General features: G+C 39.5%; 1 protein-coding gene across 4 annotated transcripts in view; it reads right to left on the reverse strand.

Annotated features, from left to right (window-relative positions):
* Positions 1 to 15,719: 15,719 nt before the first annotated feature.
* The window catches only part of MLLT3 (MLLT3 super elongation complex subunit), a 116,445-nt gene continuing 112,602 nt past the window's right edge, over positions 15,720 to 19,562 (reverse strand). For all 4 annotated transcript variants that reach the window (XM_029962935.1, XM_029962934.1, XM_029962933.1 and 1 more), the window contains one exon: positions 15,720 to 16,131. In XM_029962935.1, coding sequence (XP_029818795.1) covers positions 16,000 to 16,131 — 132 coding nt within the window. In that variant the 3' untranslated portion in view covers positions 15,720 to 15,999. The remainder of the gene's footprint in view (positions 16,132 to 19,562) is intronic.

Raw genomic sequence — 19,562 nt, forward strand, 5'->3', positions numbered from 1 at the left:
ACTTCTGTCTTCTTTAAGCTGACTTCCAGCCCAAAGAGCTCAGCAGCATCTGCAAAGCAGGATGTTAAACGCTGCAGAGCTGCTTCTGTGTGGGCAACAAGGGCAGCGTCATCAGCATAAAGCAGCTCCCGGACAAGATGGTTTAAGGTCTTAGTGTGGGCCTTCAGACGCCTTAGATTGAATAGACTTCCATCAGTACGGTATCGAATGTAGATACCATCCTGATCCTCGAGGTGTGCGTGGCCCTTTGGAGCATCATGCTGAAAAAGACTGTGAATAGGGCTGGTGCGAGAACGCAGCCTTGTTTCACACCATTGGTTATTAGAAAGGGCTCAGAAGGTGTGTTGCCATATATGACTTGGCCGTGCTGATCCTTGTGGAGTGAGATGATCATTTTAAGGAACTTGGGGGGACAACCTAAATGTTCCAAAATCTACCACAGACCTTTTCTGCTCACAGTATCAAAAGCCTTGGTGAGGTCAACAAAGGTTACACAAAGACCTTTGTTCTGTTCCCTACACTTCTCTTGCAGTTGTCTGAGAACAAATACCATGTCTGTGGTACTTCTGTTGGCTCTGAAACCACACTGACTTTCAGGGAGGATTCCTTCTGCTATAGTGGGTATTAGTCTGTTCAAGAGTATCCTTGCCAGGATTTTGCCAGCAATGGAGAGCAGAGTAATACCACGGTAGTTTGAGCAATCTGATTTAATTCCTCTCTTCTTATACAAAGTGATGATGACTGCATCTCGAAGGTCTGATGGGAGTTCGTCTAGTTCCCAACAGCGCAACACAAACTCGTGAAATTTGGCATGGAGTGCAAGGCCCCCATGTTTCCAGACTTTGGGTGGAATTCCATCAACCCCAGCTGCCTTGCCGATTTTCACCTGCTGTATGGCCTTGAGGGTTTCTACTAAAGTGGGGGCAGTATCCAATTCATACTTTACTGGTTGTTGTGTGATGGACTGAATTGCTGAGTCTTGAACTACATGGTTGGTACTGAAAAGGGTCTGAAAGTGTTCAGACCATCGATTCAGAATGGAGGTTTTATCTGTTAGAAGCGTTTGCCCATCAGCGCTGAGTAGAGGGCTTTGTACCTGGTATGTAGGCCCGTATGCTGTTTTCAAGGCCTCATAGAAACCATTGTGATCACCTGTATCTGTGCATAATTGAGTTTTTTCAGCTAGATCGATCCACCACTTGTTCTGGATATCACGGAGTTTCTGTTGGAGCTTGCTGCATGCGAGACAAAAGGCTGCTTTTCCTGCATGACAGGATGGCAGTGCAAGGTGTGCTTGGTGGGTGGTTCTCTTCTTCCTCAACAAGTCCTGGATTTCTTGATTGTTTTCGTCAAACCAGTCCTTGTTCTTCTTGAGGGAGAACCCTAAGGATTCTTCGGAGGATTGCAGGATGCTGTTTTTAATATGGTGCCAAATTGTTTCAGGAGAGGAATCTGCAGTATCTGTGGAACGGTTTTCAAGCCTAGTTTGAAGGTTTACCTGGAATCTGTCTCTTACTGTGGCTGATTGGAGATTGTTAACTTGGAGTCTTCTCCTTGGGATATTGCCCCTTTTAGGTTTGAATTTGAGATTGAAGTTGAGTTTACAGCGCACAAGCCGATGGTCTTTTTGACATTCTGCATGGGGCATCACGTGGGTATGGTGGACATCGCGAACATCTCTCTGTCGCACCAGGACATAACTGATGAGGTGCCAATGCTTAGATCTGAGGTGCATCCAGGTTATTTTCAGACTATTTTTCTGCTGAAAGATAGTATTAGTGATGGTGAGCTGTTGCTCCTCACAGAATTCTAGCAGAAGTCGACCATTATCGTTGCAGTTTCCAACACCATGCTTGCCTAATACTCCTTTCCAGGCTTCAAAATTCTTACCTACTCTGCTGTTGAAATCACCAAGGATAATGATCTTATCATCTGCAGGCGCCTTTTGGGTAAGGTGGCGCAGGTCAGTGTAAAATTTATCTTTTTCAGCAGGGTCAGCTTGGAGAGTTGGGGTATATATACTAAAGAGGACAACGTGTTGCTTGTTGTGGAGTGGAAGGCGTAGGGAGATAATGTGGTCAGAGTGACCTGTCGGCAGATTTTTGAGTTTTGGAACAATAGAGTTTTTGATCATGAAGCCAACTCCTGAAAGATGTTTTTCTGTTCTGGGCTTACCTGACCAAAAGAGTGTGTAACCCGCACCATGTTCTCTGAGGCTGCCTTCCTCGTGAAGGTGAACTTCACTGAGAGCAGCAATGTCAATGTTGAGACAAGCCAGTTCATGGGTGATTAGGGCAGAACAATGCTCAGGACATCTGCTATCTGCAGAATCGAGCATGGTTCTGATGTTCTAACATGCTGGAGTTAATTTAGGTACACCTTTGTAGGCAGGTGCATGCCTTTGTCTTTTGATCTTTGTGTGACCACACTGGAAGAAGATGCCCGTTGGTCTGCGGTTAACCAACCGGGTGAAGGTGGAGATGAGCTTTGTTTAGGCCACCTTTTCTAGGCCCCTCTCCGAGTGGAGCAAGCAGTGCTGTCCTTGAAAAGGCTGCTTGGTTGTTCAGGGTGCTGCCCCAAGAGACTGTCATCTCCAGTCAGTCTCAAATGACCGATATCCTGAACCGCCTGCATGCAGAGTTGGGTCTGCGGCTTCCAGTGCACCTTTCACCTGCCATTTCGACCCTCACCTGTCACTACAGGGCTTTGTGACTGTGGGTAAAGCCTTCAAGCCTGTGCAATGGATTTTTTAGGTGAGACAAAGTATGTGTGGAACTGGACCCACCCTTTAATCCTAAGGTTCGTCTGCCAGGGCTGAGTGAGCTTGGACGGTGGCAGTGAGGTCCTCAGGACATAGGTTTGATTACAGTGTCCTTCCCTTAGATGGATGGCCTTACAGGGCTAAGCGAGCTCCATCTGCCCGGGTTTGGGATTAGAGTTGTCCTTCTCCTAGGATGACTGCCAGAAGGCTAACGAGCTCATCCTGCCCAAGGATGTATTGTATCTGACCCTACGGTTTTGACCTGTCTGGCACGGGTGACCCTACCGAAGGCATGTACCATCGCCAGCATAGCTCGCAACCGCATAGGATTACACAGGCTACGTTCCTGTTAGAACGGTTTGGGCAAGTTTTACATTTTCTACTTATTATTATCACCTAATTAAATACAATCATAAGGAGATACCCAGGAACAACCCTTTTTCCTGCCCACCCTGTCAGGACGTAACAGAGCAAAGCAAATATATCCAGAACATGCCAAACCTGGGCAGTAGCCGCAGGTGAGCCAAAACCAAACAGACAAACAAACCCACCAACCGTTCTGGCCCCCATACACATCCAAGGCTGGGGTGCCTTTCAAGGCCCCAGCTTGGCTGGGACCCCCATTACTCTAAAGGAACCCCACTATCCACCCTGACCATATCCTTCCTCCACTGTGTTACCACGTATCTTCAGGCGCACTGCTCACCTGTGACACTTCATACAGGAGTGCCCCACTCTCCCTCCCGACAATCAGAGGACCTCCATGGACCACATGATACCACTCCCCTCTCTCCCCCCACCGCCCAACTCCCCTGTACCCCCCTCCATCCCTGTACCCTCCCTCCCCCTTCCCACCCCCAAACCTGGAACAGCAAACCTCAGTGTGCTCCAAAGCTGCTCTTTCCTTCTCCACGGGCGTGCAGCAACTGCTGGTGAGGCTCCCCTACTCTCTCTCTCCCCTCTCCTGTTGTGGCCGTGCCTGGGGCCTGATCTACAGGCGCTCCGCGTGGCGCCAGGGGGACTCCCGGGGCACTCCCAGCCAGCCCAGGACCCAACCACACACACGTGGCGCGGCGGGGGGGGGGGCCTCCCATTTTAGATAGTACACATAGAAGATTAAGAAAAGCCCTCAATATTTACTAGTTTTAGTACTCTGTTTGCAAAGCTTTGTTTTCTTTATGGATTGTGTCTATGTATCATGCTGTTATTGATTTTCACAGAAGAGGAATGGGATGTACACATCCAGTCACAATGTGGGCATACAAAATATCTTCCCGGCTGAAAAGTACAGCCTCCAAAAAGTATTAATTACTGCCTATTTTCAGTCACAAAACTATTCAGAAAACATACTGTGCATACCTCTGAAGAGGAGAGGGTAGAGGAGAGGGTCACAAAACAATCCCTCAAATAATTAGCAGATTATTTATATTCATATTTCAGCAGTGCCGTAAACAAATAAATACTTAGGGTTAGACACAGATTCAAACTTCCAAAAGTACACTACTTTTTCAATCCTTTTTGTCTTTAGTCCTCACTTTTCAGTATTGTAGGAAATTTCAGCAGGAATGATTTTCTGGGGCTGGCAACATATAATCTTTAAAGTTACTCAACATCTTATAGCACCACGTGCCTTCCATATTCCTATATTGCTACTTAGGAGTTCAGACTCTGCATCTTATGCAACAGCCACAGTAGGCAGCTGCAAGTTGTCTAAAGACTTCTGCAGTTGCAATAAGTGACTGGGCATCATGGGATAGCTAGCCAAACAGCTATTGCAGAGTCGGTAGCATATTTGAGAAATTATGCAGCTCTTTTGAGCACACCTAGTACTTCTAAACTATATTTAATGGAGAAGCAATGAAAGAAAGAACTGACTGTAAATAATTTTATTAATTATTTTTCATTAATTAACTTTATTAATAATAAAACCAGCTTCAGAAGTCCCTTGTGAAGTAAAGGACTATTTCTGTCTTACCATACTAAGACTAGAACTGAAAAACCAAGAGTCTGATGACAGTCAGAGAGAAGCTTCTTGTGGAAGCAGCATTATGTTCCAACAATCCTTCCCACCTAGTGCTGCTATGTGTAAATCTGTGTCTCTTCACCAAACTTGTAGTGAGCTGGAAACATATTGTCAGCTTAGCAAGATCGGTAACTTGATGGAAAGTAGTTGGCAAGGACAGAGTAGTTGTAGTCCTAAAGTTTCAAAATTCTTAAAAAATTGTAACCTGAGTTGACTACATAAATGACTAGTTGACTACCTTGGTCCCATTAGGCACCATAAGGGAAAGGGGAAAAAATCCACAAACCTTCCCATGACAGTTGTTTTCTACTATAGCACATGTTTGTAGTACCAAGTTTGTAGTAACTAGAAGATGAAATCACTGATCATGGACCCTGCACACTTCAAAATCCAGTCAGATCTCCTATATTGATGAGGACTTGCTATGAGACATGAAAACAGCTTATGGCCCACATACAAAGAAAGGGGATTCTTTTGACCACATGTGAGATATGCCTTCTCAGATGGGTGACAAGAGATCAGGAAAGATAAACTGCTTTTCTCCATGGTGTCTAACTATCCTCAGCTTTCAATCTCAGATGTGAAAATACCTTGCAGACCTTTTCAATGAATGCAGTTTTGCATTCACACTTCCAGCCCAAGGGCTGTGATGCTATGACACTGTATGGAATCAGACCTGGGCTGTAAAGCCAACAAACATTGAGCAAATGGAGATTCACTGAAAGAGAATAGTATTTGATTCTGTTTCAGTAAATCAATCTATTTGTTTTTAAAAGCACAGCACACAAATTTAATATGTTGGCATTTTTAACTTTCCCTGGTATGACAGTGCTTTTGCTTACAACAAATTCAATGCAATTGCTCCTGGGCACCTCAATTTTTTATGTTGTTAAAGGGTTTTTTTGTGTATAAATAGATATGTATATTATTTAGATGGTGAATTTCTCCTTGAGGTTCTGACCCTTGAGTGCTGTGCCTACTCACAGTGCTGTATAAGTGATAATTTAATCTTCAAAGTATTATAAAGTGATTTACACTGAGTGATAATGAGTGACTTAATAACTGTTTCAGTTGAGGCTGTAGGGTATATAGTAAACATCTTCCCTACAAAACCTATTTCAGCTACTGTAGCTTTCTGCAAATCTATAAAAACTCATGTGTTTACTTACCTAAATTTGGAGACAAAACCTTTGCCTGAGAGTTTCAGATGGTGTAAAGAGCCTACACTATTAACCATTAATTTAACTACTAATATCCATTAAATTTTCATTAGATATATGCAATCAGCTTTTAACACTTTCAGCAATAATAAGAAAATACAATCCCAAATCTTCAGGTGTTCACTAACAAAGGATAGTGGTTGGGCTTGATGTCATAAGAAATGTTAATAAAAAAGCTGAACTCCCCAAACCTTTAGGAAAAAAACAGCAGCCAAAACAGGTGCATTTTGGCAAAACAGCCAAAACTACTTTCAGAGTAGTTTTGCAATTCCTGAGTGCAGGCTGTACAGAAAGTATAGCTAATTGAATGAGTTTTCTGTATACTCCCCCTGTGATACAGAAAGAATAAATATTGACATACTGTGGCTGAATTCTTTACTCTTCTTTTTAATGGTTTATCACACCTTTCTGGGGACTGTTGTGAGGATTATATATCAAAAGTATAGAGATCTACTGCTGTTTCTTCGTTGCTTGAAGTTAGAGGTTGTGGTCCAATACTGGTACAGACTCAGGCAAATCACATCCAATAGGAGGCACATCGGTGGTGTTGTACGGACCCCATACTGTGGTACACAGTTTGGGCAATTGATACCCACTACAACGACACATAAAATACTTATGCGTATGGAGCATAAAACAGGGTAAAAGCCTCAGTGACATGGGGACCCTTCTGAAAAATAATGTTAATGTCACTCATATACTGTGGAAAATTTTACCACGTTGTATTGGCAAAAATTTTGAAATGGTTGTCATTCCTGTGCACTTCCAGAGATGGTAGAACAGTGAGGCATAAAAACCTATAGTGCTTTTCTTTCATCTTAGAAAAGAGAGTGCAAGCTTTGACTTTTAAATGCTTTTGATGCTTTTAAATCCAATATTCAATACAAAGTATGTTAAACTGGTTAAAAAGAAACTGCTTCTCTACCATGTTTCAGCAATTGGGGCTGAAATACAAGGCAGAATAGTCTGAGTGCTATTTTTTTGTTTCTGTTACTTTGATAAGGAAAAGAAAAAAAGAGAAAAAAAAAAAGACCACAGATAAACTGGAGGATTACCAATAGACATTAAGTAGGACACAATGAATCAGTAGCTCTGCTGAGAATTTAATAAAGGTGCTGTTGTTCTGACACATATCAGGGGCAAAAGGTTAATCAGAGGCAAGAGCATACTAAAATTTAGGGCCAGGGAAAGATATTTAAACCTCCTGAAAAATATCAAAAGCTCACTTTTGAACTTTTTCCACCCTGCTTCTTTGGCATCTTCACCTCCCTTGGAACCAACCAAGATATCCCGATCTCATTAAATGACTGTTTAACTTGCTTTTCTTAGAAATGTATTCCATACAGCCATCATTCACCAAGTAAAGAAAACCTGTCATTTTTCTATATTGACTCAATTTCTTAGAGTACAGGTTGCTCTTGTGTGTCAGCTTTTGAACACCAGAAACAGTGTGTCGGTTTCACATTTAGAAGCACCATTCTGGGATTTTGTAAATGTCCACAAAACTATGTCTGATACTCCTCACTAACAGATACTCTCTGAAGATTAGCCCCACAAAACCCCATTATATTGGTTCGCATTCCTCTTACTTCTTCTCACTAGTAAATTAACATACTGTCATCCACACCAGCCCTTTGATTTTTTTCTTCTAATGAAAGTAAATTCTAACACTAATGTTAATGCCCCATCCTCCTTCACCTCAAGTTGCATATATGTCAACACCCTGCATTCTTGACTGTCTCTAGCCGTCTTCACCCCTAATGATTTCTTATGGTATTCCCATTGAAAGTAATTAGCAGCATCAGAGCTCATTCCCTCCTTCCTGTTAGTAGACACATAGTACCTTTCCTCTCAGCCTGTTTGCCTGCAGGCAGGACAGTTGTGGAGACAAGTATTCTCTGTTCTTTTCATAGCTCCTTGATGAGGGTATGTCATGTGCCTCCTTTCCCTCCAGGAGGAAAAGCCAGTGACTTCAAGAAGGCTTTATTAATCAGTTTTCAACTTTGGTGTCACAACTATTCACACCCTCAAACAAAGCATCTTCCACCTCTTTTTCTTGTATGTACCTGTACCCTTTACACTGCACCAACACTGCAAATGGGGATCTTACCTATTTTTTCTGTTCTCTCTGATCAACCTCATATTTGAGCGGCATGTATTAAATGTTTCACTGATTTTCTAATGGTCCCTTTTCTTGTCTTCTTTCAATTTAAAGAAAACTAGACATCTATAACTCCTTAATTTAGAACACATTTCAGTTGAGTTTTCAGTGCTTGAGGACAAGATGTTTTCCCCTGGTCAATTTTGAGATGCAGTGGCAACTGAGTTCTTTCTAAGTGGTTTATATTCATTCTGGCTTCCACTGAAGTTTAGAGGTCAAATTTGGGCAAGCTTTTACATTCAGAACCATTCTGGACCATGTTTATCTCCTCTTTCTGAAGACCAACTCTAAGACACATGGAATTGGAATTGAAGCTGAATCAGGGGAAATTCAGATTGAACATTAGGAAATGGTTCTTCACCAACAGGATGGTTGGGCACTGGAACAGGCTCCTGAGGGAAATGGTCACAGCACAAAGCTATCAGAGCTCAAGGAGCATCTGGACAATGTCCTTCATCATATGGTTTAATGTTAGGTGGTCCTGCAAGGAGCAAGGTGTTGCACTTGATGATCCTTATGAGTCTCTTTCAAGTCAAGATATTCTGTGATCCCTGACTAAGTACTTTCGTAGGAGGAACAAATGTCTAAGTGGAAAAAAAGGAGAAAACATATCCATACTGCATTATATACTTTACATACCCAGATTAAACATAGAACAGACAGTTAAATTAGAAGCTTAAGTTGCAGTTAAAGGAAAAAGAAAACCATGCCCTGCAGGTACCAAAGGAGAAATGGGGTCTGACTCAGTTTGGTACTAATGTAACTAAAAGTATATAGTTTGAATAGCCCAAACAGGACATTAAAATGAAGTGAAGGTCACTGATTTTAGGGACAGAGAATCAGGGACAATTTTCTGTCATGTAGCATTCTCAGATTAAAACCAAATATCATTCAGACATTTCAGCTACACACAGTAGTGAACAACCACAAGGAGAAATTCAGAATATATCATGGAGATAGTTAACATAAATGACCACTAATGACATTTTGGACACAAAAACTCATTCACCATATCACCTGGAGCCAAACAGATACTTCTGTTGGGTTTTAAGATTCCTACTTATCATATCATCAGCCTGGATTACTTCAAGTCTTTCTATAGCTTTACTCCAGTTTTACATTTCACCTTTTATGGTAAAAGAAGTCACTAAGGCAAAGATTCTTGCTGTTAGGAGAACCTCCTAACATAGGAAAAATATTGTCCAGAGTTTTTATTTGCAACCTCTTTTAAGTCCTCAAGGGAAAGTTCAAAGAAGACCACAGTTCTCTCTAAGCCTTTATGTTACACTAAATTCATTGCTAAAAAAACTTTGCATTTGATTAATCAGTTTAAGTTTATATATCGATTTTTTCCTTGTTATTTCATTTAAAAAGGATATTCATAGCCTAGTTTTCTGGCACTTGTCTTGAGTCAGAGTGGGGGGGAAAAAACCCCACTGAAACTCAGTAAATAATTTCTCTGTTTATTTTTTTCCGATAAAGAATGCATCCTCAGCTCTCTTCCAGACACTTTGTGCTGCTCTGACAATAGGAAGAGCCAGAATATCCTTGTAACTAGTTACTTGGCATCCCCATTCAAGAGAAGAAATTGCCCAGACTGGATGATGGATGCTTTTCCTACTCTAAACTGCACAGCAGTCACAGGTCAGACTACATGATCAAGATTTATGGTATAATAACTGTCCCACTCCTAATTATCCAGATGACCATGGATGAGGCTGTGGGATGGCCAGTGTCTTCTTCACCTTGGCCTTTGCTGATATGGTCTCCCAAGCCTCTACATCTAGGGACAGAGTTCAAGGAAGAAAGGAGGAACTGGGAGATGAGGATTTCTAACATCTCTTGAGAAATCCTGTCCCCCATGGGTGCACAGGACCTGAAAGGAAAATCCAAAGGTACTAAGCAAGCTGGATGATACCTCAGGACAGCTACTGCCTAACATCTTGGACAGGTGATGACTACAGAAAGGCAAATGTGGTACCCATTCCCTAGAAACAGAAAAGAAGGGTGATCTGGTGAACTACAAGCCAGTTATCCTCTTCTCAGTCCCTGGGAAATTCATGTAGTGAATTAACCCTCTTGGAAATTTCTTTCAGGCACATGAAGTTGGTGGTTGTGGCAAGTAGCAGACATCCTGTGTTTATCAAGAGTAAAACAGAGAGCAGTGGATGTCATTTACTTCAATTTTAGTAACAGTTTCAACAGATTCTGCCATGGTATTTTCATATTCAGGCATCAGGTCTGGGTGGGGAGATAGCTACATGAGTAAAAAAATTGTTGGGTGGTCAGGTTTAAAGGCTGGTGATTAAAGGTTTCTGTTGTATCTGAAAGCCAGGTAGGGGTGGCACTTTCCACTTTCCACTTGTCTTCTTATGTCCTTCCCAAATAAAGTAACAACCACATCACAATAACTCCACCCCAAACCTAACTAGCTTCCTACCAAGCATGAAACTTACAGTGGGGAAATAACAGCGTTGCAAAAAAGAATTGAAATATTTAGTTGAATAGGCAAAGTGAAAAAATTTAGCTGCTCATGAAAGCTGAAAGAAAACTGCTTCATCTTGGATAGCCTGCATGATGCTGGCTGAGCCTATCGTGAATGTTTCCTCTGCACCACTCAAAAACTAAGCCGTCCTGCGGCATTTTGCACCATTTTCTAGACCACCCACTCAGACAAGGATACACAAACCACATGTGCTAGGAATGTCTGCCCTGCACTGAAAGCAGTATCAGCATTACAACCATATTATTCCTTGCAGCCAGGCTTTTAATAGAACTTACTTATATTTTCAATACCTTTGATTCTCTCATGGTTTCTATGTAGTCACTTCACTGGCCATTAGATGCTTAAGGATTTAAAAGGGAAACATAATCAGCATTATCAGAGTAGAAATATTTTTAGCAAATACTTCCTTTTCTTTTTTCCCTCCCCTAAAGAGATAGGTTTTATTTCTAGGTCTTACTTAAAACATGTAACTGACATCTTCACAAACCCACTATTTCCTCAATAGGACTCAGACCTTGCATTCTGTCTCCCTGTGAGCAATGATAAAAGGTAATAATTTATTTCTTACTGTGAAGGGTAAAGTTTACTAACAGAAAACTCAGCTTTACAGCATCAGTTTTCTGAAGAAACATACAAAATTCATAACCCATTTGATGGAAGATTCAGGAAACAGTTATTTCCAGTCAGAATTATACTGAATGATGATAAAAATACATCCCCTGCTGCATTCACAGGCCTACATTTGACTTTGCTCAAACTTCCAGACTGGAAAAATTAAAAGTAAATGAAAAATGCAAGATTATCACTGTGCAGTACAATCAATCTGGCTGAGATAAAACATAGAATGTAAGTCAGATGCAACACAAACAAAATGTGAAACAGACATTAGCAACTCAAACAATAAAACAGCTTAGAGTTTTGTATGAAGCTGCAATCTCAATCTCCCTCTCTCTCTAGTCAGCAACAACTGCACCAGATTTTACAGTAGCGAACAAAAGCAGCTGTATTACAACATCTTTTCTTCACACTTTTTTTCTGTCATTCTTCCCCCACAGGCTTTGTTTTCACTGTGGTAATTCTTCTATTTGCTGTCTAGTCAGTGGCACTTCTTGCTGCTCAGTCATATGCAAGGCCCTTACATGATTGTGTTTTGATGTTAGTTTATCTGCCCAGACACAGAGCCAGCCTTGTAAATGCCATTGGTTTAGCAGCATTAATGTCCTGATTAACTCCCAAGCATGCACAAATGCACTGCAGATATATGTGTTTTAGTCCTTGTCATCTGTTGGTAACCCTTTTATGCCCAGAAGTAAAGCTTCTTCCAGTAGTGTACAGAGTAGCTTCCTGGTGTACACTACATTCCACTGTACACTGTCTAACAATTAAGAAAACCATTGAGGCCCACAGAAACACAGCCTCACACCTGTTAAACTTTGGAACATGTCTTGTACTGCTTATTTTTGCAGTTTCTGCTAGCTCCTACTGTGGCTGAAAATCTGATAAAATTTTCATCTTAATGCTCAATTTCTGCAAATCATGGACTAATGAGCAAACACAAAACAGACTCTATAGACTGAAACAAGAGTTTGCTAAAAGATAGTTTGTCATTAAACTACAAGTGGTAATAGATGGGATATGGTGTGTATGAACAAAGACGGTATGAGGTGAATCCTACCATCAGAGCAATGTCTGGAGTAGGATAATGCATACAACAACTGAATGGGGCAATTTTCACTTCAAACAATTCTACAGTTTTCCCATCAATTTTGCAAACTAAGTAAAGAGTCTTGAAATCAACAGATCATTCAAAAGGCCCAAAAGACTGGTACAGTTTCTAAGAAAGGAAGATGTTACCAAGTAAGGACCAAGGACTCAAAGCAGATTGTGAAAGTACTTTATTTCACTGTGAGAATGGGAAAGAAAAACAATGGGCCAGGCAAAACCCAAGAACTTGTGATTTCCTTCCCAGAGACTAAAAGAAACTTCAGTAGAAATATACTGGGCTCTCCAAATGCATTGTACTCTATGTACTATGTTTCTGAGTTGAAAGCACAGACTTTTCCTAAAAAGACCAAACCAATGAAGAGAAAGAAATGATCAACTGCTTCCTACAGTCCAAAGGCTAAAGACTGAGCATGGGTTTACTTTTACCTTGGAAGACTCTCTTCACTTCAGTGAATACCTCTTCCTCCTTTCTTGCTCTTTCTCTTTAGCATGGACTAAGATGGCCTTCAAATCTAAACAATATTGAAATTTTTGTAAAGCCTCTCAGCAGATTCAGATTTCTAAAAAATACCAAAAATTAAACCTTGCCAACCAATTGGACATTCACTTTCTGATGTATAAAGTTACTTGTGAGATGAAAACTGTCTTTGCTACTGGATACAACTACTGCTCTAGTAACAGTGACTTACTTATGCTGAAAATTACTTTAGATATTGGAAGTTACTGCTAACCTCTACCTGGTCACTGCAATGAGTTAATCTAAATTCTCTCATATAACTGTTTTAAATAGCTTGATGTTAAGTAAAACTCCAAAATGTTTGCCAAAACACTTTAACCCATCCCAAAGATCAGTGCTCTTAGACATTAAAGTCTGGAAGGTATCTTCTATTTTTTTCTTTATGAGAAATATGAATGTCAGAAATTAAGTGAACATGGATTTATTTTGTTTCTGTATACATAATTAGATGAAAACAGTAAACTTTTAAATTTAGATCAAAACTTCGTAGCTCTATTTCTATCAGAATTTTGTGAAAAAGTCAGTACACAGATAGACACCTGCAGTCTATTTTATTCTCTCCCAATTAATTAGAAAACTTAAGAGTTTAAGTACAATCCACAGTTTGCACGAAATTCAGCACTGATTTGATACTGTAATTGCTGTCTTCTCCCTTTTATGCCTATTCTCCCAGTTTCTCTTTTCTTCCACCCCTGTTCGCAGTGTATAATAAAGCTTATCTGATATTTAAAGGATAAAATGATTCATTTCACCATTTCTAAAAAAACAGTGCAATAGTCGTACTAGAAGTATCCCCTTCTGAAACTCAATGAGTCTTTACCACAAGACTTAGTTAGAAAAGTCAAAATGGACAAATTTCTATATACATCTGGTATAACTAAAAGACAGGAAAGTTGAACACACATTGGTAGACCAAAGATTTTTAAGGTTGCTTTTAGATTTCCAAACATTTTCATATAAAACAATCAATAAAAATTGAAGTTTATCCCCTTCACATGCACCCCTATTCCCTTCCCCATTATCACCGGCCTTCTGTCAATAGTAATGTTAACATTATACTCCCATTCCTTCACCCCTCCCCAATTGCACATTAAGACATGGACTTAAAAGAACAACATAACGTTTCAAGTATGCTTCATGCCAATCATCAATAAGAGTCATAACATTACTGAAAAAGTACACTTATTCTTTGGAAGCCTAAGAAGGACTTCCTGCGGAGTGTGATCAAACAACATCTTAAATAAGAAAAAAGCCCCCCAGCCAATACATATCGTGCCCTTTCAAAAAGAGTAAAGTGTAAAATTTTCTTTGGACTTAAAGAAACAGTATTAAGATTTACTATCTGAATAAGAAATAACCCCAATAGTTTTTCAGTGCTGCACAAACTGTGCACATGAAACAGTAAGTCATAAAGCTACTACTGTTCAGCTCTACACATAGAGACTACATGTGGCATATAAGCATACACGACATACTGGCCTGTCCAGTAACAAGATACATTTTTTAGGCTGGTAAACTTGAATAAACCTTTGCATCCAGAAGTATTTTTTAATTCTTTCCTCTTTTCTTTTAGGAATTTGCATTTCTAATAGAATGGTGATGATTCCATCAAGAAACCATCAGCAATATGAGAGCATGAAGCATTGATGTGAAACTGAGTACATATCCTCTCATTTGATCACGCATGAACAAAGATCCTGATTTTAAGAAATAATAGATGCTATGAAAGAATACTCATTTTTATAGACAAGAAGTTCTTCTGGAAACACAAGCAAGTTATTGAACAGATACCAAAATCTGGGAAGTGTAAAAAGCATATATGCGCGCGCGTGTGTATATATATACACATATATATATACAGGTGCAGTATATATGTATATATAAACACACACATACAGACAATATCATAGATGTATTTATTCCAACATGTAACTGTATAACAACATATTTATTTTAAAATAAAAGGTTTTAATTTAGCAGTTTTAGAAACCAAACAAAACCAGAAAAAAATCCCCAAAACAAACTAAGTAGACCATATAATATATGGGCAAACAAAAATGTTACGCAAAGAGTTTTATGGTAGAAGTGAGTCACGCACTGGCAGCAGAAGAGTGTTGAAATTCATAGTAATAAATAGCTCCAAATTAAGAATTTTCTACAACATCTTCTTTAAGGACAGGACCAGTATATTCTCTTATGACGATCCTGCAGAACACCTTCACTCTAATATATATCTAATTTTGTAACATTACAACAGATACAAGAATGTAGACTGCAAAAGTTGCCAGATTCATGACAGTATACATAACATTTTTTGTTAAAAATCCTATTGGTTTATTCACTGAGGCTAGACGGCAAGTCATATGATACTATTTGGTGCATTTTTTTACCATGGTCAAGATTAATAAGTGGACAGAATGAAGGAGCTGTGGTCCAACTTGCTCTGGTCCAACTCACTGTGGCAGACAGGAAACGAAATATACAACCACTGTTTGGTCACTAAGTTTGTATCTTGTTTCCTGGAACTGCAGAGGTGGAATCAAGACCTGTAGTGTTTTAATTGATAGTGAAAGATAGCCAGAAGTGGCATTTTAACATGAATAAGGTTACTAGGCTTGTGAAAGTACTGCATCAAAAGAGCACACATAGGATCTCACTACTTGCAACATCTGGTAGCGTCACTCAATGACTCATGGACTTTAGGATACATGTATGCAGTAATAAATAGATCAGTTATGTAATAAGGCAGTGTGTTGAACATGCATTCATCTTGTGGACTTGAACACCACAGAGAGAGATACATGATATCATACACATTCATTAAGAACAAGTATTTTTGTTTGTTTTTCTGTGTTTGTTTTTCAAGGCTATCCAGGTAAACTCTTCCAGAGCATTTTCTTCTTGAGAAAGAGTGGTCCTCTAAGTCTGGTCACTTTTCCTCTCCCTTATCAAGAGATGATGACTGTCTTTAAGGAAAAATAAAAGCTGCAGAGGATTGCCTAGTTTTTTTTCCCCTCTGTTTTGGTTGCATCATTCTACATATGTCATTTAAAGAGCAGTATTTGATGCAGCCAGATGCTGAATCCTCAGGAGGTTCCAGACATTTCCAGGTAACTCTGTAGTTTACGGACTGTGGTTTTGTCCAGTGAACAAAGATCAAAGTCAAAGGTTGTATTTGTGATGTGAAAATGTCCAGTTTCTTCAATAAGATTTACTATCTGAAACAAAAGAAAAGATGCAGTTGAAAATTCCAGTCTTACATGCCTACTGAACATATTAACATGCCACCAAGTATCATGAAAGGCCTCAAACGAGCCCAATTGCCCCAATACTTGCACATTAAACCACTAACCCTTCCTTTCTAACACGCACTATTGTCCAAACTACAGTATCTCAATTGGTCGGGTTTTTTTTTAAATCATCATCGACCATAATGTCAAACATTTACTGTGTGCATAGCTGCTAAGCAGGTTACATTAGGAAATAATTGGCATGAGCCTTTCTGCAAGCAAGGGAAAGAAATAAATTCTTCCAGAGTCTACTCCATATCAAACAAAAAATACATCTAAGAGCTCTCACATGAACTGTTAGTTCATGTACTAGCAGTTATTTCTTGAGTAACAGACTTAAATGTAATTTTTTAGCTAGATCAATCCTGAAAAGACTCCTAGCAATGGCATAACTTCACTTCTTCTTGTGACTATTTAATCTATAATCATAAGTTTCATTAGAACAGGAAACAGAAGAGCTGTTTGGAGTTCTTGAAAAGAATGGAGACTAAAACATCTCTCCTATAAGCAAAGGCTCACAGAGCTGCGACTCTTCAGTCTGGAGAAGAGAAGGCTCAGAGCAGATTTTGTCAGTGTGTACAAATACCTAAAGGGAGAGTGTAAAGAATACAGAGCCAGGTTCCTTCCAGTGGTACACAGTGACAGGACCTGGGCCAGTGGACACCAACTGAAGCACAGGAGGTTCCTTCTGAACAGGTGACACCTTTTTCCTGTGAGGGTGACCAAGCACTGGTACAGGTTGTCTAGGGCAGTTGTGGGGTCTCCATCCTTGGAGATATTCCAAAGTCATATGACATAGTCCTGGGTAGCTGGCTCTACATGTCCCTGTGACCTCCAGAGATCCCTTCTAACCTCAACCATTCTATGATTCTGTGAAATCCACAGTACCTATCTAACTTGTGTCTTTCTCTAGTAACATTTTTAGTCTCTGAATTGTAGTCTACATTTTTAAAGAATCATCATACTCATACTGAATTGCTGTAAAAAGTAACTCCAGATATGTTAAGCTCTAGGATGTCCACCTACCTAGGAAAAAAACAATAAGCATCTTGAAAAGCCAAAGCATTATTTGTCAGAGAGGACTATCACAGTGCCAACACACTACAGCTATGAATGAGCCCAAGAGAGCAAATCAAAAGGCAGCCCATCCTGAAGTGGGCCTCTGGGTAGTGTCATGGACTAACACAACATTGCTGCTCTTCTCAGTCTTTCCGACCATCCCTTGTGCAGTGTTCAGGTTGGACTCAATGTCCTGTTTGAAACCTTCAACTTGAAACCCATTTAGTTCTTGGGCTTCCACATATACCTCCACCGAAACACTACTACATTCCTTAATTGTTTTGAGCTTTGTTACTGTGACAGTAATTCCTTTTCCACAGCTGGAGGAGATACAGATGTATGCACGTTATGTCTTACAGAGTATACCTTAAAACGACAAATCTGGTAGGGTTACACTAACTTGACAAAGAACAATGAATTTAAACTAAATATTCTGTAATTTTCCATTCTGCATTTCATTATATAAATAGGTATTTTTTCTTCTCAGAGCACAAAAGTAAAGACTATGTTGATGATAAATAAAATAACTTCATGTGTATTGTCAGGCATGGAATGACCTGGCCCAGGATAGATTAAACAGAACGGAAATAAGACAAACTAATAAAAGGAAAATGCCTATTACAGTAAAAATCTCCCTTTTCAACCACCTCCTATTTTTCCAAGTTGGAAGAATAAAAATAAAATCTGTTTAATTTGGTTTGCAGCTGTCCAAAATTCTGCGTTTATTAACACTCCATTTAAATCTGTGCCTCTTGTTTGCAATTTTTTTCCATATGGGAATTTTTAATCTAAAATGACCAGCTTTATTTGTCCACTTATTGATTCCCAGATTCTTGTAACACTTTTCCACCTCCTACTGTTCTGCAATTGATGTCAGAGAAAAAAAAAATCAAATGAGACAGAATTGACTGTTAGCAGAAGAAAACTTTGATATGTATTGTCATTTTCATTTCTGGCACTCTCTTGAGCCTCATCTAAGAGGGAAGCTAAGGTAAGGAGTCAATCCAACCTCCTTTCGTAAAATTTGGAATCTAATCTCAGGCTTGGTCTCTGAATATCAACTGTGTGACAAATAAATGGCTGCACAAGAAGTCTACAGAAACTGAGGCCAGGAAGATTTAGCTATTTTGAATAATTCTAACACTTCCTTGTGTTACTGTGGAAGAACACCACCCCTCACAACCCCCACTGCAATATACCTGATTTTAGAAATATAGATTACACAAAAGTGCTAGCATATGTATTTTTAAGCTGCACTGCATATTTTAAGAAATGGATAAGGACTTTTACTGATTAAGTTCTGCTTTGGGCTTTTAAGCTCTAGGTCAAGGGAAATATAAACATTTTAAACATATCCCTCATTCCAGCCCTCAAGAAATACAGTCACTATGTCTGGGCACCTGGTAAATTAGACCGAAAGGAACCCGAAAGGTTTTAATGGATGTACCAACATGTATCAAGATAAACCCAGAGTGCTCAATGAAAAACACTTGCCTGTGTGCCAGTCAATGAGGAATTCATGACTTACAGTATTAGCATACGCATCCTTGTGCTATTGAGAAATATTTCAAAAAGAATAAAAGGTTGAGACTAGTTGCTAGGAAGTCTGACAGTTCTAACATTAAAAACACAGCATTAAAATGTTTTATTTGGAGAGCTCAGGCTGCAAAGAACAAAAATATCTCATTTGTTACTGCTGTAGTAAGCTTTGCTTTTCTGCTGTAGATTACATCTCTGTTTACCTAATGTCTCTCCAGCTCAGTTTCATCATTATCCATCATAGTATAACTATTTATCAGCCTTTAAACAAGAAAATGAGTGTGTTTATATAAGGAAGCCAAAGTGCAACTAATGACATAGTCATTTTTCAATTTATGGAGAGGTTTAGGCCATGTGATAGTTTCCAGACCCCCAAGTTGCCCCTGGCAGAAAATTCTCAGAAGATAGTTGCCATCTGAAGTTAAGCACCTTGTGGACATAAGCAATGTAATTTTCAGCCATGCTGTGTACTCTCAATTTCTTCCTTATGTCTGTGCTGCTTAGTGCACAGGGTTCCAGATTTTTCACGAGCTGAAGATATGACTTCTGATGCTTTAAAATAAGAGGCAAAGTCTTACCAAAAATGTTGTTGCATTTCACAGGGTCACATTAACATTATCTGCACTGAAGTTGCAGTTAGGAACACAGCTTTAGTCAGTCAAATTTGAATATATTAGACATGCAGCATTAATATTTGATGGCAGACTCAATTATCCTATTAACTTAAAAATCACGAAGTTAAAAAAAAGCCTAGCCACTAT

This window comes from Manacus vitellinus, unplaced genomic scaffold (genome assembly GCF_001715985.3).
Source record: "Manacus vitellinus isolate BGI_N305 unplaced genomic scaffold, ASM171598v3 scaffold_50_pilon, whole genome shotgun sequence".
NCBI classification, from domain to species: Eukaryota; Metazoa; Chordata; class Aves; order Passeriformes; family Pipridae; genus Manacus; species Manacus vitellinus.